Here is a 26,203-nt window from a genome sequence, read left to right on the forward strand (position 1 = left end):
CCCTCCTGCCGGCGGGGTGGGAGGGCACGCGGGAACCTCACGCCCCCTCGGGAGCCATGCATGTGCCATCGCTGAAAAGCGCACTGCGCCAGCAGGAAAGGCCGCGGGGATGCGGGTGCCGGCACCAGGGGCATCCCGGCCAGGGGCCCGCAGTTTGCCAAAGGGACCCCCACCCGAGCCCAGAACCGAGGAAGAGGGTGAGACACACTGGACACACAGCCGCTCCATAAAGTAAAATACAACAAAATGTTTAATGAGCAAATTCGTCTTAGCAAATATGAAACTGCCACAGAGAGTAGGAGAGGGACAGAGCCACGGGGCTGGGCGCAGATGGGGAGACTAAAGAGGGAAAAATCAACTACGTAAGAAATCCGGGAGGGGACCAGAGAGGACCAGAGGCTGAAGGAACAGAGCTGTGGTCCTGATACGGGAGAGGGCAGGGCACTGAGGGCCGGACAACAAAATTCAAAATAGTTTGGCCATAAAATATAAACACACTATGTTCCTACCGTGGGGAAGGGGAGGAGAATGGGGTCTAAGGGAGAAGGGAGAGGCTGTTTTGGGAGGGGCTGGGGGGGGGTCTTACCCCGCCCTGCTGTGCACCCTGTCCCCATCCCAACCCCTTCCCTCTGTGTCTGTGTGGGTGCATGTTGTCTTGTGGGCTGTGTGCGCACTTCCCCAGTCCCCTCCCTGCCCTAACGCCCAACCCCCGCCCCCCACCCTTAATTGCTGCCATTCCAGTTGCTGCCGGCTGCCGTGTGTTGTGCGGCTGTCACTCCTCTGCCCATCGTCTTCAGAGGGGGATAAGGGGGGGGCGGGAGTGGGGAACAGCCCCCAGCCAGCCCTGCCCCCACCCTCCCCCGGCCGCCTCTACCAGAAGTCCCGGCGGTGATAAGAGTCGGGGTCACAGTATTTTGTGACAACCACTCTGTTGGCGAACTTGCGGCCTGTCAGGCCCTGCATGGCTTTCTGGCAGTCAAACACAGAGGTGAACTCCACAAAGATCTGTGGGGAAAACAAAGGCAGGTTTGTGAACAAAGCTCACCCCCAAGCCCAGAACTGAACGCAGGAAGGGGCAGGGAGGAAGGGGCTTTGCCACAGGCATCAGGAAGGGACCCTTAGGGGAGGTTTGCTGGAATTACCCAAACATCCTGCAAGATCGAAACACAAGAGCACAGACACACTATAGGCATGGAGAATCAGCAGAGCCACAGCGGGCAGGCGGGAGGCAGAGGCAAGCTCACCATCCCCACCCAGGGGTCCCTGGTGCTGAGTGTCCACACAAGCCATCATGGTGGGTGCTCCCAGAACCACCCCAACAGCCATGTTCTCCCAACAATAAATGAAGTAAGGGATGCTCGGAAATTAGGATTCGGAAAAAAACAAGTATGCTTGAGACAGAAACATTTGAACATGGAATAGGCACTAAAAACTTAATTTTGCTAATGTAATCATGCTATTGTGGTTTTGTTAAAAAACAATTTTTTAAGGTTATCTGGTTAGAGCAGCGGTTGTCAACTTGGGGGGGGGGAGGGGCGTATCCCCAGGGAACACTGAGCAATGTCTAGAGATGCTTTTGGTTATCTCAAAGCAGGGAGTAGTGCTCCTGCATCTGATGGGTGGAGACGGGTTATGATGCCTCTCAACATCCTACAACATACAGCATAGACCCCCACAGAGAATTTATATGACCCAAACCTGAGAATTTAGAGAAACATATTTAAGGATCTCAGGAGAAATACATCTGATATTCTTTATCCAGCAAAGAAAAAAGAGGCAGTGGGAGAAATTAGCTGAATATAAAAAGAATGACAAAATATTGGCAACTTGAAGCCAGATAAAGGAACACCAAAATGTTACTACATATACTATGATAAAAATATATTTACTATCACAATCTCTGGTTTTAAATATATTTGCAGACAAGTAACAAAAAAATTGCAATAAATAAGATGCATTTTTTTTTTCTTAAGAGTCTTGTTCTGTCACCAAGGCTAGAGTGCAGTGGCACAATCTCGACTCACTGCAACCTCCGCCTCCTGGTTTCAAGTAATTCTGCCTCAGACTAAGTAGCTAGGATTACAGGCATGCACCACCATGCCCAGCTCATTTTTGTACTTTTAATACAGATGGGGTTTCACCACATTGGCCAGGCTGGTCTTGAACTCCTGACCTTGTGATGTGCCAACCCTGGCCTCCCAAAGTGCTGGGATTACAGGCATACGCCACCACGCCTGGCAGATGCAATAAATTTAATAAGCAAAACAGGTCAGCTGATCCCAAAGGCCAGGGTCTCTCTATTCCTCGTTTCCTCAAATGCTTCCTCAGCTTCTGCTTGAGCCAAGCTCCAACCCAGCACCAGAGGGCAGCCCTTAGCAGCCCTAACATACTGGCTCAAGGGACAGGGACTCCGGAGGGCATTGGACAGGAGATGCTGTTGGCCTTCCACATGATCCTCTAAGATGTCCCTTCCACCTCTCCAGCTGCCCTCCCCAACCCTGTTCTCCCTGGACAAAGCACTCCCACATCCCAGGCTGCACCTCTGACCATCAGCCCTCATACTGGGAACACAGACCTGTCCAGCTAACTGTTGCTGGACATCTCTACTTAGTGTCTCAGAAATCGCAAAGCCAGCTAGCCCCACACCTGCTCACCCCTACAACCTGCATCACCCCTGTGTCTCACCTGCCATCCCCACCATCAAAGCTGCCACTGAGCATCTCATAGGCCTTCTCCCTCCCCTCCCAGCAAACCCACACCAATCACCAAAGTCTGCACACTTCCCAGGCCCAAGTCTCTTGAATCTATCAACCTCTCTCCATCCCCTGCTACTACTTTAAATCAGGTCACCATCTTTCACCCAGATTAGTCCAGGAGACCTCCCCACCATTCCTTTTCTCAACAGTGGCCAAAATCACCTCAAAAATGGAACCACAGCCCTGTTTTCTCCTTTAAAAACCCACCACTCCAGAGAGAAACTGAGCCTCTTCCACAACGTATGAAGTTCCTCCCCAGTCTGGCCCTGCGGAGCCAGCCTTGGCCCTGACACCCTTGGCTCCTGGGCCACATCAGCAGCACCGACCCTCCAGCTCCTGGCATGCCCTCCTGTCCACAGCGCCCTCTCTGCCCTCCTGCTCATCCACATCCTGCCCTGAGAGGAAGTGCCTGCTGTATCTCTGCACCCCCAACCTCACTACATGGGGCCATTCCCATCTGCCAGGCGTGACCACACTGGAGGCCTTTCGATAGCTTCCCTCCCCTCTGGCTCAAAATAACTGGTCATTCTAAGACCCACACAGCCCTCCAAGGCCTGCCACTCAGCCCCAGCCCCACCACCTCCTTCCCTCACCTGCTCACTGCCACCTCCTGACCTTGACCCCCCTGAATGAACACCACGCCCAGGAATGCTGCAACTCAACACAACATGGGTGCCCTCTAACAGCTGCACCCCCAGGGCTTCAGCGGCACAGGATAGAAGGGACCTCTATTCACTCACTACTGAAGTCTCAAAGCCTCATCCAATGGGAATTCCATACACACGCCCCCACCACCACCTCAAGAGGCAGACGAGGTGAGGTGATGACACCTGTCATGGTGCTGGAGGTGGCAGGACTTGGTGGGCTCTGAAATCAGACTTGCAAAAACCTGAAACCTGCCTGGGTAGCCGCCCCCACTGTGCCTGTCTCCTCCCATGATGGGGCTCAGGAGCTACTGGGAGGGCTCAGGGTGAGCACACACACAGCTTCAGCAGGATGCCTGGCACACAGAAGACACCAGGAGGTGTCCTGGGGCTGTTCCCAGCACTTCCCTCTCCACTTTCCCTGCTCCACAGACCAGGCAAAGCCATTTCCACAAGCAAGGCCACATGAGGAAGAGGAGCAGAGTCTAGTTCTAAACATACAGAGCTGCATTCCCCAGCTACTGACCCTCCTGCAGGCCCTGGGCCCCCACAGGGCCACACACCCCTCTGGGTCACCAACATCTCCCATGGCCAGGCCTGAGGGCGGCACACAGTGATGGCACCTATGCTTGCGAAGCAAAGGAAGAGCCAGACAGGGACAGCAGGAGAGAGGGAGAGGAACAGGGGAAGACACAACAGGAGGAAGGCAGGGGCAGGGAGAGGAGAAGGGGAGAGGGTGAGGAAGCAGAGCGCGGGCCCGGGGCATGCTGACCTTTCCGCAGCCAGGCACCTCGACGCCGTCCACGGGCCGGGGGATCTCGATGGACTTGACAAGCCCATACTTGCTGCACTCGTCACGCACGTCCTCCACAATCTCCTCATATTCCTCGTCGTCCAGCAGCTCCTCGGGCAGCACCATGTTCATGAGGCACAGGACCTCAGTCGGGTGGCCGCCCATCTGCACCTGGGAGCTCATCAGCCCCGGCACTTGCAGAGTCACAGGCGTCTGATTGATGGTGCTCTGTGGAGCCAGGGGACAAAGGGGTGTCACAGGGGGCCCAGACCCAGTCTCCCTCTGCTCAAGCCTGTGCCCCTCGGATGCCCACCCTGGGGAAAGGCCAGCTCTCCACTTCAATGCCTAAAGCCCCACTCCCCAACGCTGCACTGAATGATCCCCAAATGCCTTCCCATAAATGCTGGGGGAAAGATCATGAACACCTGTCCCTAGCCAGCCCCTCCCAACCCTGGGGTCCCTCGAGCCAATGGAAGATGACGTGCCAGGGGGCTCACCAGCGTGGCATTCTTGGCTCCCACACTCGCCCTCTGGACGAGCAGCTTCTTATCCCCCAGCTGCATGCCGTTTAGCCCCGCAATGGCCTGCGTTTGGAGGATGAGGGGTGGAGGGGTGCGGGGAGAGGTGGGGTCAGGGACCGGGAGCCCAACACCTACCCCCAAGCCGGGGCATTGGTGGGGGAAGAGGGGAAGGCAAAGGGGATGAAGAGCCTGAAAAAAGTCAACACCATGGGACAGGGACCAGCCCACACGCAGGGCGCTGCCTCAGGTAGGCCGCCTCCCGCCCCGTCCCCTGAGGAGGGGAGACCACGGCTTGGCAACAGCACAGGGCGAGGAAGGACAGACGCGGCAGCGGCCAGGGACCAGGGACTCACCTGATCCGTGACGTTGATGTCCACGTACTCACAGAAGGCGTAGCCCTTGGAGAGCCCCGTGGCACTGTCCTTGACCAGGTTGAAGGCCTTGAGGGGCCCGAAGGATGTCAGCAGCTCTTTGACCTACAGCGGCCGAGAGTCCATTAGGGCTGGGCTGAGGTGGGGCAGGGCGTGGGGAAGGGACTGGAGGGAGGCAGGGAGGTTACCTGGTCATCATTTAGGTAGTTGGGTAAGCCCCCGATGAACAACTTGTGAGCAGAGTCAGGAACCACAGTGGACACAACCCCTATGGGCAGAGGAGAGACAATTCCAGTACCAGGTCAACTCCCAAAAACCTGGGACCGTCCTGGGGTGAGTAGAAGGGGCCGCACCACGTGCCCATCACCCCCCGCAGCCTGATCTGACAAGGGAGGGCCTGGCCAGTGGCACACCACGGCTCCCTGGGAAGAAGGCACCATGTCTCCCAGATCTGCCCAGCCTCAGGGGAACCTCAAACTAGAACATCCCCCAGAACAACCCCAAGGGCACAAAGACCCGAGTTCACACCCACCTCTGCCACCTGCTGCTGTGGAACGCTGGCAGGTCACCTGGTCTTGGGACCCGCTGGTGAGTCCCAACACACTCCACCCCTTCACTGACAGCCACCCGGGCAAGGCTCCCATTAACGCTCGGTCCCCCCCTTCACGCCCTGTCAGAACAGCAGGTGCCACTGCAGGGGCAGCCTGCCCTCATAAGTGGCATGACGCGATGAGGAGCCAAGGCTGCTCGGGCAGTCTCAGGACAGCATCTGCAGCGTGAGCTGTTCTGAGATGTGTGGGAGCTGTGGGCTGACTCCAGGCCTGACACACCACAGTGGGGCTTAGCAGCTGAATTTATCAGCCCACGATCCTACCCTCTCCACTAAACTCTGGACTCAAAGACAGGCGCCTGCTGATGGGATACTTCAACCTGACACCTCACAGGCTCTGCCAATGTATCTTGGTGCTGAGCTGTCAGACATGAGCTATGCAAGGCCCCAGTTCCCAACCAGCCTGACTCCCAAGTTCAAAGCCTAGACCATGTGGCCTCCCCTTCCTCTGCAGCCCCCACATCAAGTGTGAGTGACCCCATGCCACCTCCATCCTGATCCTGGGAAGAAATAGGTAAGACAGTTAACGGGGAAGAACCTCAGAAGCTGAAGCACTGTGCCTGTGGGAGGAGGGGAGGCGCCCCATGCACCCTCTCCCACCAATCTACTCAAGCCCCTCCAGCCCATGATGACATTGCCCCCTGCAGAACTGGAAGCACCAACGCAGCTGGCTCCAGTCACCAGAGGTGGGCCTCACAGACCCCAGGAGACCCGGCTCCTCTGCCACAGGGACCAGCGGCAGCAGCCCAGGAGCAGGACACGCACCGAGCACTCACCCACGAGCCAGGCATCTCCTGCTGCAGTGCTGTAGATACAGCACACACGGCAAAAACTGAGGTGCTCAGAGAAGCCAGAGAGGCAGGAAAAAGGTGGCCTCCAGAGCCGCACTCAGCTGTGACTCTCCACAGGCAGTGGGACAGGCTGCAGGCTCTGCCTCGGTCCAAGGAAGAAGGGACCTCACTGGAGCTGGGCCCCAAACCCTGGCTCTGCTGGAGCAACATGGGGCCAAGGGTACAAAAGCTGGGCTCGCTGGGTTCATGGCCCCTTGGGCTGGAGTCACGTGTGTTCCACATGAGGCTCCAAGGGCCTCAGTGTCTTCATCTGCAGAATGGGAAGGACCCTGGCACTCACTGTACAAGCCTCGTGCATGAGAACAGCTCGGGCCGAGTGTTGATTTAATAGAGGAACTGAAAACAGGCACAGCAGTCCCTGTGGCCTGGGCATTTGCTAGACTCAGTGCCCACAACAGGGCAGGCCAGCCACTGTCCCCTGACAACTTCCAAGGAATCTTCTCGGGAGCCTCGAGTTCCTCCACTCATCACTGAGGAGGATAAGCCCCACAGGACAGGGACGTTGCAACAGTCGGGTGGGGAAACGGGCCCCATGCCTCTGCAACGGCTGCCCTCTATAAGGCATCACATCTGGAGCAGAGGCAGTGTGCGGAGGAGCGGGCAGGGATCTCCACTGTCCCAAAGCTCTTTCCTCATCTGGTAGACGGAGGAAATACCCACTCCCATGGTGACCAGGCCAGCTTGGCCCAGGGGTGCCTCAGAGGAGCTCGGCAGCCACTGCTATCACTGGGCCACCCTCAGCCCAGCCCCTGGCAGAGCACCCCATCGCCCTCAGAAAAGTCAAGCCCCTCAGCCTGGTAACAAGCAACCTTAGATCCGTAACCCACCATTCCTATTCCCCAAGGCCCATGTGTCCCTACCCAGGAAGGAGGCACTGCAGAGAGGCCAGCTGTGCGGCAATCCATCCGTATTTACAAAAACAGGCTGTGGGCCAGAGTTAGCCTCTAAACTGTGCCCTGCCAATCCCTGTATCACGGAACTGCCACGAAGGCTACAGGTGATCCGTGGAGTGCACTTAGGACACTGTCTGGCACACAGAGGCAGCACCAGCAAGTGGCAGGCCACTCATGTGATCTGCAGGGAACAAAAACGCAGTGGCTTTACTCGGAAGAGACATGGGGAAGATATTCTATAGCTTGATCTGGGACGAGTATCCATACGTAAAAAGTCCATAAAGATTAAAGCACGTCAATACATACTACACAGCAGGCCCTAAAACGTTAGCAGAATTTACCAAAACTCACGGTGGACAAGCACTGGGCTGGGCACATTGTCCCATACCTGTAATCCCAGCACTCTGGGAGGCTGAAGTGGGTGGATCACTTGAGGTGAGTTCAAGTCTAGCCTGACCAACACAGTGAAACCCTATCTCTACTAAAAATACAAAAATTAGCCAGGCAGGGTAGCAGGTGCCTATAATCCCAGCTGCTTGGGAGGCTGAGGCAGGAGGACTGCTTGAACCCCAGAGGCAGAGGCTGCAGTGAGCCGAGACTGCGCCACTACACTCCAGCCTGGGCAACAGAGCTAGACTCTATCTCAAAAAATAAAACAGAAAGAAAGAAACAAAGCACTAGAGGCAGGTGAGGGACCCAGCCCAAGTCCTGCTGGACACAGATGTGCTTCTCTCTGACACTCCACATCACCAACCCTGAAGAGCTGGCTCGGTTCCTAAAGGGCTCCTCCAACGGTGGGTGCTGGCCAGCAGAACCCCACCTCCTCCAAGTCCCAGGTCTGAGACACAGCCGTACTCCAACAGGGCGCCAGACAAGCCTCAATTCTCACTCACATCGCATTCATCAACTGCAAGGGTCAGCAAACAGCCTGTGACTGACAGGGCCCACCGCCTGGTTGTGTGCCTCCTGCACGTTCTCTAAAGGGAGACCATCCCACGGCCTGGGAAAAGCACAGGAAATCCCAATCTTGGCAGCCACCCGTGTTAAGGTGTGCCGGCACACAGCCAGTCCCACGCAGGCAGACACCCTCCAGCTGCCTCACACACAGCTGTGAAATGGTCTGTGCACCCCTGGTCTGCTCTGTTACCTACCAATTAGAGATGATATTAAACACAGCTATGAGGAATGGCCCGAACACAAGATTCAAGGGAAATGCTGGGAGACAAAAAATGAGTGAATATCCAGGTGCCAGACCCCCCAGCAGGAGCTCTGCCGACAACTGCCGACGCACACCAGCCCGGACGTGCACAGACCGAGCCCTCCGAGGTCCCACAGCCGCAGACCAGGAAGAGGTCCAGGCCACAAGCCCCTCACTTCCCCAGCACCTTTGGTCTGTCCTGGCTCCGCCACGTACAAGCTGTGTGTCCTTAAGCAGGTCACAGCTCACTGTCCTGGCCCCAGACACCTTCCCACTCGCAGAGACATGGAGGAAGCAGGGAAAAGACACCTGTGTTCTCCAGTACTTACCTGACTCCCTCCGCCACTCTAGCTGGGCTGAAGTGAAGGACGGGCCAGGGGAATAGGGTTGGGGGGGATGGGGGCCCTTAATGGATCCCCCACTCACCAGGCACATAGACGGAGGGGTTCTCTGACATGCCAGGAAGCGGCTGGTAGTCGTGAGGCCTGCGGATCTTTAGCGACTGGCCCTGGAAGATGATGCCATCAAAGGCCATGGCCTGGGTAGTCTCGTCCACTGAGCGGAACTGAAAGAAAAAGCAGTGGTGAGGTATGAGGGCGAGGGACTCATACAGCCCCGCACACGCCTGGATTGGGATTTCTTCTTTCCTTTCACTCATGTGAACAGATGCAACATGCCAGGCCCCAGGCCAGGCCCTGGGAGGACAACAGACATGCACGTCCCCAATGCCAGGAGTTCACGCTCCACAATTAAAGACACCAGGCACCCAACACACACAAAGGCACACACACAATTGCAGCCTGTGATGATGAGGGAGGGGCGGAGTGCTGAAAGAGGATGTTATGGGGAGGTTTAGCTGAATGGGGAGATGACAGTACTGGAGTCTTTCTGGTGAGGAGACATTTTGGCTGATACCTGGAGCAGGGCAACTGAAAGCGGACCTCAGTGAGACGAGTACAGAGCGCGAAGGAGCGCTGGGAGACCTCTGCAGCAAGCTAGCAACGCCCTTCACAGTGTTCCACAAGAGAATCAGTCCACCAAGAGTGGTCAAGCAAAAACCAAGGCCCCTTTCCAGTCACTTGAGAAACACTGACGTGCAAGACTAGTTGGTAACATCAGTTAGCTAGGGTAAGTAACTCCAGCCAAGTGACTAGGAGCATGGTACTCTCTGGGAAGGTCAGTGTGGCCAGACAACAGAGGACGGGGCTGGAATGGTCTGGAAAAGGCCGAAGAGGTCTGCAGAGGCCAAACAGGCCTCTCAGGTCACACAGAAAGCAAAGGGGAGGCAGACAGTAGGATTGGATCTGTGGAGCTATTACAGGGCTCACTTTGACAACCAGGTAGAGAATGGACTGCAGAGGGCCCTGCGGAAACAGCACAAGGCAGCTTGACACAGCTCAGGCCTGAGGGACAGGCCCTCGAATCACACACATTGCCTTGACCCCACTCACTCTCCCTGCTCACCTCCAAAAAGGCAAAATTCTTGTCCTGGTTAATCTGCACAGCCAAGACTGGGTTGCCAGGGGCCTGGGTCAGCCCCCCCAGGCGCATCTGGGCGTTGAAGAAATCCATCATGGCCTCCTGCAGAGGGAATAGGAGACAGGGGGGGGCGGGGGAAGGGAGGTGGAGAGAGGAGGGGAAGGGTGAGAGAGGGAGACACAGAGGGGTTTGGGGGCAAGGGGAGAGGGATGAGGGGAGGGAGGAGTGGGGGAAGGAACAGTGGAATATGGGTGGGGGTGTAGAAGTCAATAGTAGAAACAGAAGCAAGAGAGAAAATGGGGAGGAAGCAGGAGCAAAAGACGGCCAAGGGCAGGCGATGGACAGGCGTTGGGGGAGAGCCACAGGGGCCCCAATAAACCAGGGGAAAGAAGATCGTTCAAGGAAAGACAGGGAATGATGACAACGCAAAATGAAGAAAACCATGAAACAGAGGAGATGGAGAGACGGCACACAGGAAGGGACACCCAGTGGAGACAGACAGAAAAGTGGAGGAAAGTAGAAAGGAAGCAGCAGGCAGGGGCAGAGACGAGCAAAGGACAGAAAGGAAGAGCAGGACGCAGACGAGCAAGGAGGTCCAGAGTGCAGGGGTGGGAGAGGAGGAGTGTAGGGAGGAGGGGCAGGGACGGGAGGGGAGGAGAAAAGAGTGATGTGGAGGAATCTGGCCCTGGAGTCCGGGGGCTGGTTTATCAAATGTAGCAAAGTGCAGGTTGAGAAAGTCAGAATGGACCTTACTTGCCTTCAACGATGGTAGCAAACTTTTTGTTGCTACGAGGGATCTCAGCCCCACAATATTTCACTTTAAAGAGAAATGGAAACAACTCTTTGATCTCGGGATTCTCAGGGGGTGCCACAGGAAGGGGTGGGGGAGAGGGATAGGGAAAAGGAGTGGTGGGGAAGGGGGGAGGTCAGGGGCGATCAAAAATAAAAGAACAGCGACCATGGGAGGGACATGGGGAGAGGATGGGGGACAGGCGGCAGAGAACGAGAGGCGTGTCAGAAAAAAACTGAGGGACAGCGTGCGTCGTGTGTGTGTGTGTGTGTGTGTGTGTGTGTCCAAGTCTCCCTCTCTGTCTCTCTCCGACACGTAGGTACAACACGTGGGTACATTATGTGTGTGCTTGATCCCTGGGTTGCTGGAGGAGGTTGGGGGGAGGGGAGACGGGAGAGGGGAAGAGGAGGGAGGGAGGGCCACCCCCAGCCCGGCCCCTGGCTGGCTCAACTCCATCCGTCCGTCTGGGAGGGGGCCGGGGGGTCTTGCAGGAGCAGAGTCTGACCCGTGCAGGTTGGGGAGAGGGAATGGAGGGAAGGGGAGGAGTGGGAAGGGAACAAGGGAGAGGGTAGGGGCAGGGGGAGGGCAGTACCTCAGTAATGCCAAAGGGGATGTTGCCGACGTAGAGGCGCCGGGCCTGTCTGGTCATCTGGCTCCCGACCACGGGCACCGGCGTTGGGGTCACAGCCAGACCATCAGGCGTCATGGTGGGGAGAAGAGCAGTGGCTGGAATCTGACCCGCGGCTTGAAAGGGGGTAAAAACAGGATAAAACCCCATCAGGGGAAGGCTCAGTGACCACCCACTACACACTAGGAGTTCCCCTCCTCAGCAGAAAGCTCTTACAGGCTCTCAGCCTCCAGAACCCTCTTCCCACCCTTGGGGCCCCCAGTCAGTAACTGCTGCTCATGCGACGCCTCATTTCCCAATAGCATCCAGATGGAGGCCTCATTCGCGTCAACCACAGCTGTCTCTGGTCACCTCCTCCTCTAGGGAGGCTTCAAAAGGGCAGAGGCCAGAAACCCCAGGGGTGTGCAGCCTTCTGCCTGTTTCCTTGACCTCTCCATGCACACACGCAGCGGTGACTATGCAGAGACTCCCACCCCGGCACCCTCCACCTCTGGGAGCAGCCCGGCCTCTGGCCTACCTTGCATGGCCTTGTACTGCATCGGGGTGATGTGTTCGAAGCCTGGCGGTGGCACATCCCAGTATTTACGGACCTTCTTCTTCTTCTCATGACGGGGGGAACGACTGGGGGAGGGGGGAGGGGAGAGCGGGGCAGGGCAACCTCAGTCTGACCAACAGTGGGCTTGAGAGCCCCCTCCCAGGTACTCTTTCACCCTCCCCCCAACCATGTAAGCTCCTCTCTCTCCAGGGAAGGAGAGGATCTGGGACAGGGCCTGGGGAAGGGGTGCTGGTTTCAAGGCAATTGGACTCTTCCCAGTGCTCGGGCCAGGGCTGGAAGTGGACAGGGCAGGGTAGGCGGGCGGGAGGAAGGTGAAGGGAGTGGACGTCAGGGTGGAAGGGACAGGAAGAGAAGCTCACATCAATCCACCGTGCTCCTCTTTAGCGCCTCTGGTCAAAGGTTTGCTGGGGGGTGGGAGGGAAAGGTATGGGGAGGGGTGACTGGGGACCCTCGTCTTCCCCACATGCCACACCCCCCCAAGGGCACTGAGCCCCAGGGTGGGAGCAGGGCCGAGGTGAACAAGCAGCAAGCAGGCCCCCCTCGGCCCTGCCATTTCCCCCCAAACACTCCCACCCCAGGAAAGAGGAAGTGAGGAAAGGAGACAGGAGACAGGGGCCAGGGGCCAGGAAGGACCAGTCTCTAGCTGGAGAAACTGCTGGGAGAAGGCAGGAGAACTCTGCCTATCCTGCCCTTCCTCACCTAAGGGGCGGAGAACAGAGACGAGAGCCTAGAGAGAAAAGAGGCAGTGGCAACCACCACCTCCTGGGCCAGAAAGGAAGCCCAGGCTGTGGACACTGCCTCACTCCCAACAGCTCCCTTCTCCAAGGAGGCAGGGAAGAAAGAAATTGGAGGCAGAGACCAACCCCCTCGAAGACAGTCCCACAGAGAACCACAGAGAGTTGAAAAGAAGAAACAGGCCCTCAGAGTCAGAGACAGAGAACAGCCCCTTGCAAAGGAAAACACAGAATCAATTCCATGGCTCCAGATAAAGAACCTATTGCCCCCAGCAACCCACCAGCAACCACCAAAAGAGGAAATGAAAGAAACCCCAGAAACCGGGGAAAAATCGCAATTCAAGACACCAAGCAGTAGATCCCTCCCCCAGATCCATACAAAGAAAGAGCCACAGACAGCCTGGGCCCAGATACAGAATCGCGCGTAGGCCACCCACGGGCTGGCCAACACCACCCCCACCCGACTCCCAGGCTGGCCCAGCGCGGGATCCCTGAGCCCTAGTACCTTCGTCGCCGCCTGTCCCGGGAAGCGCTCCGCTGGTCCCGGTTGCGCCGGTCTCGGCTCCGGCTGCGGCGTTTGCGGTCCCGGCTTCGAGAGCGGCTGTGGCTGCGCTTCCTATGCCGATTCTCCTTGTCCCGCTCTGGGCAAGGGTGAGAGGAAGGGGATTCGATGAGCGGAGTAAGGACGCGGACCCAGCCCACCCTGCACGCTGGTGGCTATGTCCCAAGCCCCAGGGAGGCCACCCCCAAAGGGAAGGGATTCGATGGAGGAAGGGAATTAACAGGCCTCCTAGGTCCACAGGCGAGTCCAGGGACCCTGAGGGGACCAGGGGAATGGGGCCTGGAAATGCCCCCGGGGTGTAAGATACCTGAGGATGCTCAGGAGGAGCTGGGGAGCCAGAGAAGACAGAGGAGGCTGGCTCCTGGTCCCCCTCGAGGGCTGAGGGGCCTGACCCCAGGGTCGTCCCTGAGAGGGGCAGGGCTAGAGGCTGGGGAATCAAGAGACCCAATGATGTTTTCCTGAAGGGACGCAATGACCCCTCAGGAAAGACCTCTGCAACCAGCTGGCACCCACAGCCCCATCATCAGGCCTAGAGGTCAGGTGCCACGCAGGATCTGATATCCCCAGGCAGCAGAGAAACTCAACCCATCCCTTCCCAACCCGGTGAATAATGCAGGAGCAAACACCCTTCCCCCGGGGAAGGGCCGGGCCTTGAAGAAACCGCAGACGAAGGGGACAGACGCCCTCCTGTGCTTCTGCAGGTCAGGGGAGGAGCTTGCCCTCCCCAAACTTGAACCCCAAACCACCTGATTCTCCCTGCCTCAATCCCTTCAAAGCCAAGTACTGGAGAGGTTGCAGAGTAGGGCTGTGTATCTCTGCCAGCCTCCAGACGTCCTATTTTCCTCCAAGGTGGCCACTAGAAACAGTGCCTCACTGGCAAAACCACAGAAACCTCTGCTCCCACTAGACCCTTCAACTCCTGAAGAAGGAAGACCGACTCTTCAAGATAGAGGATGAACCACGAGCTGGGGGTGTTCATGAGCACCACCTACAATTTCCTTTAATTCAAAGACACCCAGATTTCTCAACTAACCACGAAACACACACACACAAGATGCACATGTGAAGGTGTTCACACATGTTAACAAGCATCACCTAGAGTGATGATCCCTGAGGCAAGAGGGGGAAAGAGCACTGAGGAGGATATTAAACTTCAGCCTCATCCATAGCGTTTTGTCTTAGGTTTTTCTGACGCAAGATGAATGTTTGGAAAAGCATCGCAATTCCAAAACCACCAACACTCAGAAAAATATGCATACAGAGGGGGAAAGAAACCAGTAACAAACATTGTGATGCTTCTCAAGACCGGAATCTGTATTAAATAGTTCTGTTTGTACTTAATCCTCACTACAGCTTCAGAAAAACACCGCTGGGGGCTACCATAATGGATAAGGAAACTGAGGTACAGAGAGACCACAACTTACCCAAGGCCAAACAGCTAGGAAATGGTGAAGCCGGAATTTAAACCCCGTAAAGCCAGCCAGTTAAGCACGAGGCCATGCTCCTGAATTCGGATCAGGCAGGACACTCTGGCTAGCACCACTAATGACAATGTAATTGTCGGCTTGAAGGCCCCAAACCCCAGAATCAAAGACAGAAACTAGGGGGAACAATCAGCAGGACAGGCCAGCAGTGTAGAGCAGTGGGGTAAGCACAAAGGCATGGCACCAGGCACAGCGCTGGCTCCACGCTTGAAAGATGGACAGGCTGTGAGCCCCAGGAGCCCTTCCTGCTGCTAAGGCTCTGAAATGGGCAAGCAGGCAGAAAGGAACACACGCAGAGAAAGCAGTGCCTGCCGGGTGCCTGGGACACAGACAAGGAAATTCCCTGTAGACACAGGGAGCAGAGGCAGGGGCTGAAGCAGAAGCGGGCAGGTACAGAAGCTGTCCGGTCCTCCGAAGAGACAAAGACCCACAGCCAGAGTGATACGTGCATGGGCAGAGCTTCCCCTATGGCAAGAACCCTCTCCCACACACTGAGGCTGGAGAGGTAAAAACAGAAAGGCAGCTTCGTTTGCTGAAAACTTTGTATTCTGGCCATCTTATGGGAGCTGCTCCGCCAACCCAGGAACCACGCCAGGTCCAGGCACTGGCCTACCAGCATCAGAGGAGAAACCACAGGAGAACCAGTACGGTGCCCTCTAAGGGCCTCAAAGAACGGACCAATCAGCTCCACTTGGTGGTCCAGCATAGTGGAACTTGGGTTTGCAGCCAGCCAGAGCTCGGAATCAGTACCTGTTTTTCTACTTACCAACAACATAAAACCATGCAAAAGCAACTTAAGCCTTTAAGATTTGGGTTTCTCCTCTTTAAACGAGGGGTCACATCTACTCCACCCAGATGTTGTGTGGCAGAATGACATGTGGAAAGCACCCTTTCCTGCCCTTGCCCTACTCTGAAACTATCTCTATGTGAGTTGGAAGACTTTCCTCTCTATGCATGCAATTTTACAATTGCAAGTACTGCTTACTGGACACCTGGTGTAAGCCAAGCCACATGCCACACACTTTACATGTTACCCCATTTAATCTCAGCTCTGCCTCTGACCAGCTGAGACCTGAGAAAGCTTTTAACTTTTCAGAGCCCCGAGTTTACTCCCCAGTAGACGTGGAAATCATTTTGGCCTTACAGGGAGAGTCGTTACAGGGATCCACTTAGTACAATCATGCTAAGAGTTTAGCAAAGAGCCTGGCACACAGTGCTCAGTTTAACTACATCTATCATTACTATAATCCTTATTAATATTCTCAAAGTCCAGTGACAAGAGAGTAACAATAATCAGTCTATAAATGGGGGGGGGGGGAAGAAGACGCAAACATATTAAAAGTAGCTACTAAACAATGAAGCGGATATCTAAACCCCTAGTGTGTTCAACTCCAAGGCCTATGCTCTTGAGCAGTCCATCATCGAAGACAAGAGTCAGACACTCAGTAAACGTTATTTCTTCCCCAGGGCACTGTTTCCTAATCCAGCCCCTATCCAACTCTAGCCCGGGTTCAAAAGAAAATTCCTCAACCCTCATTTCGTCCTCTGAACCAGCTAGGAACGCTAGGAACACGGGCAGCTGAAGCGTCACAAAAAAACAACTCCCCACACTTCCTTGGTCCTCTATTTCTTCACTCTAACTAAAACTTGGAAGATTTTTAAAACGTCTAACTCTCCCACTTCGAATATTCTCGGAATCCCTAAAATCAGTAGGGCCCCACGCTTTGTTCTAACCCATCACAATTCTTCATACCCTTAAGGGAACCTGCCTCCCACCTTCCCCGTCAGTGGAAAGTTTAGCATAGTGGGCCAGATCCCCCTTTCCTCAGAACCTCCATTTCCTTCTCTATACTGGGATCTGAGACTGACAACAGCTATGTGCCCTGACTTTGGGATTGTACATAATTTGGGGTTTATCTCAAACACTCCATATCGCGACTCTCGGGACCGCTAACAGCCCCGCGTATGCAGCATGCATGCGTGTCGACACTCGAAGAACGGAGACACTTCTCTTTCACAAGGGAATACGAGGAAACATGCGGCCAACTCGCTAATACGAGGCGCCTCACGACCAGCAGCTGGGGCAGAAACACCCTGGCCAGAGACGTCACAGCAAATCAACAAAAGGAAAAGGGGTACAAGAGGGGCCCGTGGCCTCTAGGCGTCCCCCGAAACCGCTCTGTCCTCATCCACGTGAAGGAGGGAAAGGGGGGCCCCCCCCACGAGTTCTCACAACCGCCATTTTGGAAACAAAGGGGGCGTGGAGACGCGGCCGTGGGCCAGACCGGAAGCGGAAGTGCCAAGGCAGCGGGAGAAAAAGGGATTACAGCGACTAACATAAGCTACTTTTAAGATAAAATAAAAAGATTTTAAAAAACAGAAGTTCACGTCGAGGCATCTGACGCGTTCGCGCCGCGTTCCCCGCGCTACCTCCGCCAAGACCACGTGGGGCACGGGGACAGCCGCCGCACGCATGCGTCACGGGCCCGCGCCCCGCCGCCCCCTTCCCCTCACGGTGCGCGCGGCAGAACGCCGAGAACGTCACGTGAACGAGGCGCGCGCCACGGAACCGGGGTGGGGGGGTGGGCCGCGCAGCCGTGAGAGGTGGGGGGGAAGAGAGGGAGAAAATGGCGGGGGACAAACAGCGATGCGAAGAGCCGCCCACACCTCCGCCCCGCGACCCCGGCGCCCTCACCTTGTTTATTCTCGTTGAGCTGCCGCTCGAACTCGTCGAAGTCCGACATGCTGAGGCGGCCGCGTAGGGCCCTGTGAAGCTCTCGCCTTGCCTTGCCGCCCGCTCCGGCCGCTTCGGCTACTTCCGCCGCTGGCCTCGGCTACTTCCGGCCGCCGCCGGCACTTCGCCACCTCCTACCTAATCAAGCCTCCGGCAGCCCGCCCAACCCCGCCCGGGCTCCGCCCCCTTGCCCGCCCGCCCGCCCGCCCGCGAGTTTGCCCCTCCCCCCGAGCCTGGCTCCGAAACGAGTCGGCTATTTTCGGACACTGGACGAAGGAGTGGCAGGCGGCAGCTTCGGCTCTCTCCGAAAGTACCCGAAGCTAGGTTTTCGCCGACTTCCTAGGTTTCCGTAACTTTTCGGAGATTAGCTCCTCAACGTTCGGAGGTTTCCGTGTGTCCTCGTGTTCCACCGCGCCCAGCCCCCTCTGAGAGTTTGGCTTCTTCCAACAATTCAGTGCGTCTCAGTCTTTGGCTTCTTCCACGGACTTGCTCCGCTCCTCTCTGTCCAAGCAATCGGCCACTTTCCAGAATCCTAACGGTCCGGGCCTTCGGCTCTTTCTGGAGCTCGCCCTTGAGATTAATCCCTTCTTGGGATTAAGCTCAATTCCAAGTTTCGGCTCTTTCCGGGGATGCCACTCGCTCACTCCTCCAGTCAGACAACTTCGGCTCCTTCCGCCACCGCTTCGTGAAGGCCTCACTCTCGGGGGACACCTTCGGCTTTTTCCGTTTGTGCCTCGGCTCCTTCCGGCTTCGGGAACGGAAAAGGGAGGGAGGACAGAGGCGAGATGGGTCAGGGAAAGATACGGAGGAGGGGGCGAGGTCAGGGTTCTCTGCACCTGGCTCTCCGAGTGGGGAAAGGGAAAGAAAAAAAGAGCTGGACTCGCGGAAGGCCTGAGAAGGTGGCGCGAGACAAAAGCAGCCAGAGGAGTTAAGGGTGCGCGCGACCGCTGCGGAGGTTGCCAGCGCGGCTTTTTGCGCCTGCGCAGGGTGGAAGCGGCGGGTGGGGGGGAAACAGGCTTCTGCGCCTGCGTGAGTCGCTCTGTGGCGTGCTCTCCCACTGCTCGGGTGGAGGGGGTTGCGGGAACAGGTTCCAGAATCTCCATTGCGCGTGTGCGAGACTTTCCTTTCCTAGAGTGAAAGTGCTCAATCCCCAACCGTTAAATCCGGCCGCCCTCTTGGTTGTCTTGGCAACTGCATCAACGCGCTCCGGCCCCTCCCTCCGCGCAGGCGCAGGAGACCGACGATCGCGCATTACTTCCTGGAGATGGATCATCTCGCATTACTGCCCCCTGGCGGCCCGACGGAAGTATCCTCCAGACTCCGCCTGGCCCCCAGGCGGCCTCCCGCGCTAGAGGTCATCGAGTCCCGCCGCGATCTGGTGCGGGCAGCGCAGCGGATAGCATCCCTGCTGCGTGTGTGTGTGTGTGTGTGTGTGTGTGTGTGTGTGTGTGTGACGGAATTTCGCTCTTGTCGCCCGGGCTGGAGTGCAATGGCGCGATCTCGGCGGAGCGCAACCTCCGCCTCCCGGGTGCAAGCGATTCTCGTGCCTCAGCCTCCGGAGTAGCTGGGATTACGGACTTGCGCCACCACACCCGGCTAATTTTTGTGTTTTTAGTAGAGACGGGGTTTTTCCATGTTGGTCAGGCTGGTCTTGAACTCCTGACCTCAGGTGATCCGCTCGCCTCGACCTCCCAAAGCGCTGGGATTACAGGCGTGAGCCGCCACGCCTGGCTGTGTCCACGCTTCTTCTCCGAGTACTGCCTCAAAGTTTTCTGGGGCACAGCTGCTTCTGTCTCCATCTCTGCCTCCAGGGGGCTAACGACACCTTGTCCTCCCCGGCCTCCCGCCTGACCGCCTCCCACGCTGGAAGCCCCCGAAACCCTGTCACTGTCTTCAGGGCGACGGCCGTCCCCTCCCAGGCACGTCCCCCTCCTAGGAAGAGGCTGGGGCCCAGTTTATTCCAAATTTTCATGTCTTTTTTTAATTTAAATTCTCTGAATAATTCTCTGTCTCGCGGAGTTGGGAGGTCCGTCCGGGAATCGGGTGAGCAGCTCCTCTGCGGGGCAGCAGGGCAGTGAGCAGAGACGGGGTCTGTGCAGTCCCCCACCCGAGACGGGGCGGCACCCGCCTGCCTGGTTCTGCAGGAGGAGGGGGCCCAGCGAGGGCAGGGCTGGGCAGCCCCAGCAGAAAGGGGTGCCCCGGGGTTCGGGAGGGGGACCCGGCTAAGGGAGCCTTCAACCCAGGGAGCGAGAAGGAGGGGCAGGGGCGAGGCGGGGAGAGGGGCAGGTCATCCACCGGGGACTTGGGGAGGGCCGGGTCCACGGGGGAGGCAGGCCCGGGCCGGGGCGCGTAGACGCGGCGCGATCACCGCTTGAAGCGGTAGGTGATGGGCAGCAGCAGCTTGCTCTTCTTCAGCGCCTGCACCTTCTTGAGCGTCTCGTCGTCCAGGGCCAGGAAGCAGCGGCGGGAGTACTCGAGCAGGCGCTCCTTGGAGGGGTCGAACTCGCCCACCTCGGCCAGCTTCTCCGGGGCCACGATGAGCAGCTCGGCGATGGGCGTGGTCAGCGCCACGGTGTTCCTGTCCACGCGGTGGTGCTCGAAGGCCCGCGACATGCTCTTGAGCTTCTGGAAGGTGCCCAGGATCTTCTTGTACCGGCAGAGGACCCCATCGGCGTCCTTCACTGCGGGGGGAGGTGGGGACACGGAAGTGAGGGGCAGGGGGCAAGGCACAGGGGGCGGACATGGGAAGGAAGGCTCCCGGCCGGTAGAGACACCACGGGCCGATGCAGAACAGGAGGCCGAGGAGAGGAGGAAAAAGTGCATCCAGAATTTGGACCAGTGGGAAGTGGGAAGAGGCAGGCCCAGGGAGGAGGGTGAGGAGAGAAAATGAGCCGAGAAACTGAGTTAAACCGACAGGGTCCCAGGCCCGGGCGGCTCCCTCACCCTCTCCTCCCTGCCTCAGGTGAACTCACTCACTCGAGCCTCACGCTCCCGGTGAGACGGGTCCTCCAGCAGGCCGCTTTCTCGCTGATGAAGGTTAAGGAGGTGCCCAAGGCACGAAAGGGTGGACCAAACTTAAAGAAAGTAAACCCAGGGTAGGCCCGGTAGTGTGGCTCACGCCTGTAATCCCAGCACTTTGGGAGGCCGAGGCAGGCGGATCACTTGAGGTCAGGAGTTCAAGACCAGCCTGGCCAACATGGTCAAACCCCGTCTCTACTAAAAATACAAAAATTCGCCGGGCACGGTGACACACGTCTGTAGTCCCAGCTACTTGGGAGGCTGAAGCAGGAGAATCGCTTGAACCTGGCAGGCGGAGGTTGCAGTGAGCCAAGATCACACCACTGCACTCCAGCCTGAGCAACAAAGCGAGACCCCCCTCTCAAAAAAAAAAAAAAAAAAAGTAAACTGAGGACCACACGTGGCGCGGAGAGAGAGAAAGAACCTGGTGCGTCTTTCTCTAGCAAGGTATAGGGGCTTGGGGAGAGAGGGGGGCCTCTGGGAGGGTCACACAGCCATTCAGCAGCCCAAGACCTCAGCGCCCACCCCATGGACCCCACTCACCCCGCTGCCTCTCCCGGGCCTTGGGCTTCCCAAAGCGCCTCCGACTGGCACCTCCCTTCTGCTTCTGCCGCCTCTTCTCGCTGGCACTGCCTTCTTCCGACGCTCCGCTGAGGGAAGAGGCTGCTGACTCGGGGTCTGAGGCCTCGCACCCAGCTCCGCCCCGGCTGTCCCCCTCCATCCGCCGCGGCCCAGGCTTCACCCGGCAGTGGTCCTCTGGAGAGAGAGACACACGTGAGCTACCAGACCAGAAACCCCATCACAGGTCCCGGGACGGACAGAGGCTGCAGTCCCCAAAACTGGATCAGGTGGTCCCAGGCGGGGCGTTTTCTCAGAGGCCTGGGTTGGTCACAGGTCTTGGGGAAGCAGCCAGAACCAAGGGCCTTAGGACCCCTGTGACTGTGTGTGCTTCCCATGGAGGAGGGACTGGATCTGGAAGCCCAGGAGGCAGGCAAGGCCTTCCTTGGCTGGAGTCAGGGGGGTCAGACCCTGAGAGAAATCAGAGGCCCTGGGTCCAGCAGGCTGGGTCCCACCTCCACCCGAACACAAGGTCCTCTAGAAGGCAGGTTACGGGAGGAGTCTGGTGCAAGGGTCCCCCCTGGGAACGTGCTGGGGCTGCAGGGCCCAGCTGTCTGTGCAGAGGAGTCAGAGACCCAGGATGGACCCGTCAGCGGAAGGAGACAGTGGCAGGCAAGGGCAGCCAGAGGCAGTTTGCTCCAGAGCACAGGGAGCATCAGATTCCACAGGCCCCTAGCCCACGCTTTTGGGGGAAAGGGTTGAATTCACAAAGAGATGTGGGAGCTTTTGAGGGGTCTTCCCAGCCAGGGAGCTACCAAGGCTGAGCCGAGGGTAGGTGAGGTAGAGTGTGGGTTCTCTGGGACATGCGCTAAGGGTCTGGGGCGAAGGGCCTGACCATCTGGAGAAAAGGTTGGGGCTGGGCTCCCAAATGTATGAAGCAGGGCACAGGGGCCCAGCGGTCAGAAGACACTGGCTGTGAACTGGCTGGGGTGGTGGGCTGCTTCTGGCCATGAATTAGAGCAAGGGGCATGGATGGGGACTGCCTGGGAACCTGGGGCAGGGTCTGGGGGACAGCACATGTGGAGGTCCCCACCTGAAGAGCCCCACTAAGGGACTTAATTTCTTTGATGGGGAAGGAGTGCTCATTAACCAAGGATGGGATACGGTGGGTGGGAAGACAGCCCCTGCTGTCACACAGGGGAGGGGGGCAGGCGAGGCTAGATGGCTGGACTCCTGGATCTCAGAAAAGACAGTCCTGGGAAGAGAAGCGGGGGCCCCTGAGGACACCCAGCGGACTAGGATGGGCCTCTCAGCCAAAGAGAAGAAGGAACGTCCCCCTAGGGGTCAGCAAGAGAGAGCCTCAGGTCTCAGAGTCCCTGAAAGCACCCAGGGCTGGGGAAGCATGGCGGGGCACTTCAGGCTGATGGAATTCAGGGAGCTGACTGAGAAGGCAGGACGGGCCCCGGGATATAGTTCATGGGGATGAGGCCTTGGAGGCCAAGCAAGAAGGAAGTTGGGCTTGAGGCCCGGAGACAGGAGGCTACCAGAGAGGGCCAACATGGCAGGTCCCACACAGCCAGCCAAAGAGTGGAGCCTCGAGCCTGGGGGAGCGGGTGCCCAGGAGCGGGACAGGGAGGTGACGGCCCAGCATGCCCCACAAACACACCTGCATCCATCCGAGCGGAAGAGATGAACTTGTCCAGCTGGCAGCGCAGGAAGTCCCTCTCTTCCTCCAGGTCCTCAATGCGCTTCTGCAGCCAGGAGTTCCTCTCCAGGGCCATGTGCAGCTGGGCCTTGACGCTGTTCATCAGGGCCAGGGTAGGGGACGTGTCCTCAGGGGGCTCTAGGGACACAGCAAGGGCAGGGCCCAGGTCACACCTTGGGACTCAGGGCCTGGCTTCCCAGCTGGCTCCAATCCCTCCTCGCCCCCTCAGCTCACCCTCGAAGTTTCCCCGAGAGGGGCTCAGACTGTAAAAGATCTGGGAGTCTAGGTGGGGTGCCTCGTCGAAGGGGATGGAGATCTCGAAGGCCTCATCGTCCTTCACTGGAGAGGAGAGGCCCCGGGTCACCCCAGAGAAGTCCCCAAGCCCCTCAGCCCACCCCCCGACCACGGCAGCCTGGAGCCAACCGCACTGGGACCGCGGGTAGGGAAGGGGATCCAGCTTCCTCACTTGTCCGCCTCCGGCTGGTCCGGTCATTCATGGCGTGGCTTCCTGCGGACCCCAGCAGCCGAGCGCCTCAGAGGCACTGGACAGAAACAGCAGCCACAAATGGAGGGACGCGGACGGACTCGAGGGTCCATCCTGGGGGAGGTGAGATGAGAGAGGAGGGAACCCTGGTCTGAGGGAGGAGGGAGCCCGGACCCCAGGACTGAGGCCAAACACGCCCAGGTGCCAACTCCTGGGCTCCCAGAGACAGGGGCAGGGGGCCCAGCCGCCTAGGTCCTGGGGAAGAAGTGAGCTGGGGCCGTGGGCTCCGGGGTATGTAAGGAAGAGGAAGCTGAAGCCCTAAATTGCTGGGCGCCCCAAGGGGTCACCTGAGCAGGGACACGTGGCCTGCAGGGCAAGAACCCTGGCTCATTGCAGGCCACCTCCGGGCCTAAGCAAGAGGCAGGTGCATGGGAAAACTGCCCCAACTTCCCAAGACAGAGGGCGGTCCGCCCCGTGCGCGCTGCCTCCCCTACCCCCGGGGCCCATCCCCCTCCCCCGCACTCGCGTGGGCGGACGAACCCTCCCCCGGTGGTGGGGGCTGGGCGCGTGCGCAGTACGGGGAAAGGTCACGCGTGGGGATGCGACCCCCCCGCCCCCGCCCTTTGTCCCGCAGGTGGGAGGGGGAGCAGTCGTGGAAAGATCCCAGCGGGGGCATGCACCAGGCCGGGGGTGCAAACGCCGCCATCATCCCCCGACCGGGTATGCCCGGGGTCCGAGGGGCCGGGGCCCCCCACGCTCACCCACCCGCGCGCGGAATCCGGCTCGGGGACCGACGGCGGCGGCGCCCATGCCCGGCGCCGGGGAGCGTCTGCAAAGTGTCACGGGGAGCCGAGGGAAGCGCCCACTCACCCGCGAACAGGCGGGGCTGCAGGGTAGCGAGTCGTGGAACTGAGCGATGGAACGGACAGGGACGTGGGAACTCGCCCCGTCGGGCTAGGCCAGCGCTCCTCGTTCCAGAGTCCCTGGGTCCAGGTAAGGCCTGTCGTTTGCGGCAGAAGCAGGGGGATGCACTTGTGCGATGGTCCCTTACAGCACTCCCCCGCCCTCCCCGAAGCTCAGGCAGGGAACGTCACGAAATTCCCATCCAGGAGAGCTGGCGAGTCTCCGGGGGTCCCCGCGTTCGGTGGCGGTGGGCCCAGTGGGCCCAGAAGGCAGGAGAGTTGGAGCGAAAGAATCTACTTTTAACGATCCCTCCGGAGCTAGCCAGCGCGGACCCCCCCCCCCAGAGCCCCCGCCTCCCAAAGCCAGACTCCAAGGTTCCCAGGGATGTGGGGGCCAAAATGGGGGAAGTTACCCCTCTCCCGGAAAATGAGGGCCAGGAGCACGCCACCCCCACCCCAAAGTTGGTAATTAAGAGCTGGCTTTGGAGCAGAGCTACATTCCAGTCCTGACTGCTGCTGCCCCTCCGCAGCCTGTTAACTCACCTGTAAAATGGGGACATTACAAGCCCTAAATTTCCTGCCAGGATGCGGTGCTGTGACAGGCAGAAGCTCAGCCCAGCACCCGGCCATAGTCAGGGCTGAAGAGAGGAGTGCTGCTGGTATTGAGGTCAGATGACGGGGTGTGACCGCAGCCTCTGCGAGGCTCTTTCCCACTTCGGGGAGTTCGAACCGCAGATTTGTTCTTCCTCCCAAAAGAACAGGTCGGAAGAACAAACAAGTCCTAGCACAGTGCCTGGCGCAAAGCAGGCAAGGAGAGTGAGCTAATAAACAGACGGTTATTAAGCTCCGTGCTCAGCTCCACCTGCCTCTACTGTTCACCAGAAGCATCCAGCCAGCCCTTAGGAAGGCAAGGTCTTAACCCGATAGACAATCTAAATGTCTGCACCCCCTTGCAAAGCTGTGACCATGCTCCCCTCCCTTTACAGATAAACTGCAGCCTGGTCCAAAAATTCCTGGGCGAGCCACCTGCCCTAGATTGATCTTTTCCAAAGTACAAGCTCATGGGTGGAGAATTCAAAATAGGATGGAATCAGCAGTTTGAAAAAATAATTAGCCGGGTGTGGTGGCACACACCCATAATCCCAGCTACTCAGGAGGCTGAGGCAAGAGAACTGCTTTCACCTGCGAGGCAGAGGTCGCAGCGAGCCAAGATGGCACCACTGCACTCCAGCCTGGGTGACAGGGCAAGACTCCGTCTCAAAAAATGATACTTGATGAAAAAAAAATCTGCACATACTAAAGCTAACTATGGTAAAGAAATTTTTGTCTTGAGGCCCAGTGGCTCACACCTGTAATTCAGCACTTTGGGAGACTGAGGCATGTGAATCACCCAAGGTCAGGAGTTCCAGGCCCATCTGGCTAACATGGTGAAACCCCATCTTTGCTAAAAGTACAAAGTTAGCTGGCGTGGTGATCCACACTTGTAATCCCAGCTACCTGGGAAGCTGAGGTAGGAGAATCACTTGAACCCAGGAGGTGAAGGTTGCAGTGAGCTGAGAACACGATTGCACTCACTCCAAAGTAAACACTAAAAAAAAAAAAAAAAAAAAAAAAAAAAATTAAAAAAAAAAAAAAGGCCTGTAATCCCAGCACTTTGGGAGGCTGAGGCAGGCATATCACGAGGTCAGGAGTTCTGAGACCAGCATGGCCAATATGGTAAAACCCTGTCTCTACTGTAATCTCAGCTACCCGAGAGGCTGAGACAGAATTGCTCGAACCCAGGAAGTGGAGGTTGCAGTGAGCCGAAATTGTGCCACTGCACTCCAGCCTGGGTGACAGTGAGAGACTCCAGCTCAAAAAAAAAAAAAGAAAAGAAAGAAAAAAAGAAACTTTGTTTCACATATATTTTGTGTATCTGTGTACTCGATTGCC

The 26,203-nt window shown here is 57.7% G+C and overlaps 2 protein-coding genes across 9 annotated transcripts; both read right to left on the reverse strand.

Moving 5' to 3' along the window:
* Positions 1-227: 227 nt before the first annotated feature.
* Positions 228-18,591, reverse strand: U2AF2 (U2 small nuclear RNA auxiliary factor 2). Of its 2 annotated transcripts, none has more exons than XM_003944697.4 (12): positions 17,566-18,591; positions 13,330-13,465; positions 12,450-12,494; positions 12,052-12,155; positions 11,499-11,650; positions 10,102-10,218; positions 9,064-9,202; positions 5,274-5,353; positions 5,068-5,190; positions 4,691-4,777; positions 4,173-4,421; positions 228-1,005 (listed from the first exon to the last, which is right to left on the reverse strand). In XM_003944697.4, the coding sequence occupies exons 1-12, from the start codon at positions 17,612-17,614 to the stop codon at positions 871-873; spliced, it is 1,416 nt and encodes a 471-aa protein (XP_003944746.1). In that variant the 5' UTR covers positions 17,615-18,591; the 3' UTR covers positions 228-870. The 2 variants fall into 2 exon arrangements, with proteins under 2 accessions (XP_003944746.1, XP_039322661.1); XM_039466727.2 differs by having other exon boundaries at positions 4,679-4,777.
* A 967-nt stretch (positions 18,592-19,558) lies between these two features.
* CCDC106 (coiled-coil domain containing 106) lies at positions 19,559-25,858 on the reverse strand. 7 transcript variants are annotated; one of them, XM_074385898.1, is made up of 7 exons: positions 24,815-25,858; positions 24,240-24,369; positions 23,352-23,483; positions 23,120-23,224; positions 22,847-23,023; positions 21,166-21,378; positions 19,559-20,285 (listed from the first exon to the last, which is right to left on the reverse strand). In XM_074385898.1, the coding sequence occupies exons 3-7, from the start codon at positions 23,380-23,382 to the stop codon at positions 19,969-19,971; spliced, it is 843 nt and encodes a 280-aa protein (XP_074241999.1). In that variant the 5' UTR covers positions 23,383-23,483; positions 24,240-24,369; positions 24,815-25,858; the 3' UTR covers positions 19,559-19,968. The 7 variants fall into 7 exon arrangements, with proteins under 7 accessions (XP_074241999.1, XP_010330975.1, XP_010330971.1 ...); XM_010332673.3 differs by having other exon boundaries at positions 23,352-23,427; positions 24,240-25,858; XM_010332669.3 differs by having other exon boundaries at positions 24,240-25,858.
* Between the last annotated feature and the right edge of the window lie 345 nt (positions 25,859-26,203).

This window comes from Saimiri boliviensis, chromosome 14 (assembly GCF_048565385.1).
Source record: "Saimiri boliviensis isolate mSaiBol1 chromosome 14, mSaiBol1.pri, whole genome shotgun sequence".
Classification (NCBI taxonomy): Eukaryota; Metazoa; Chordata; class Mammalia; order Primates; family Cebidae; genus Saimiri; species Saimiri boliviensis.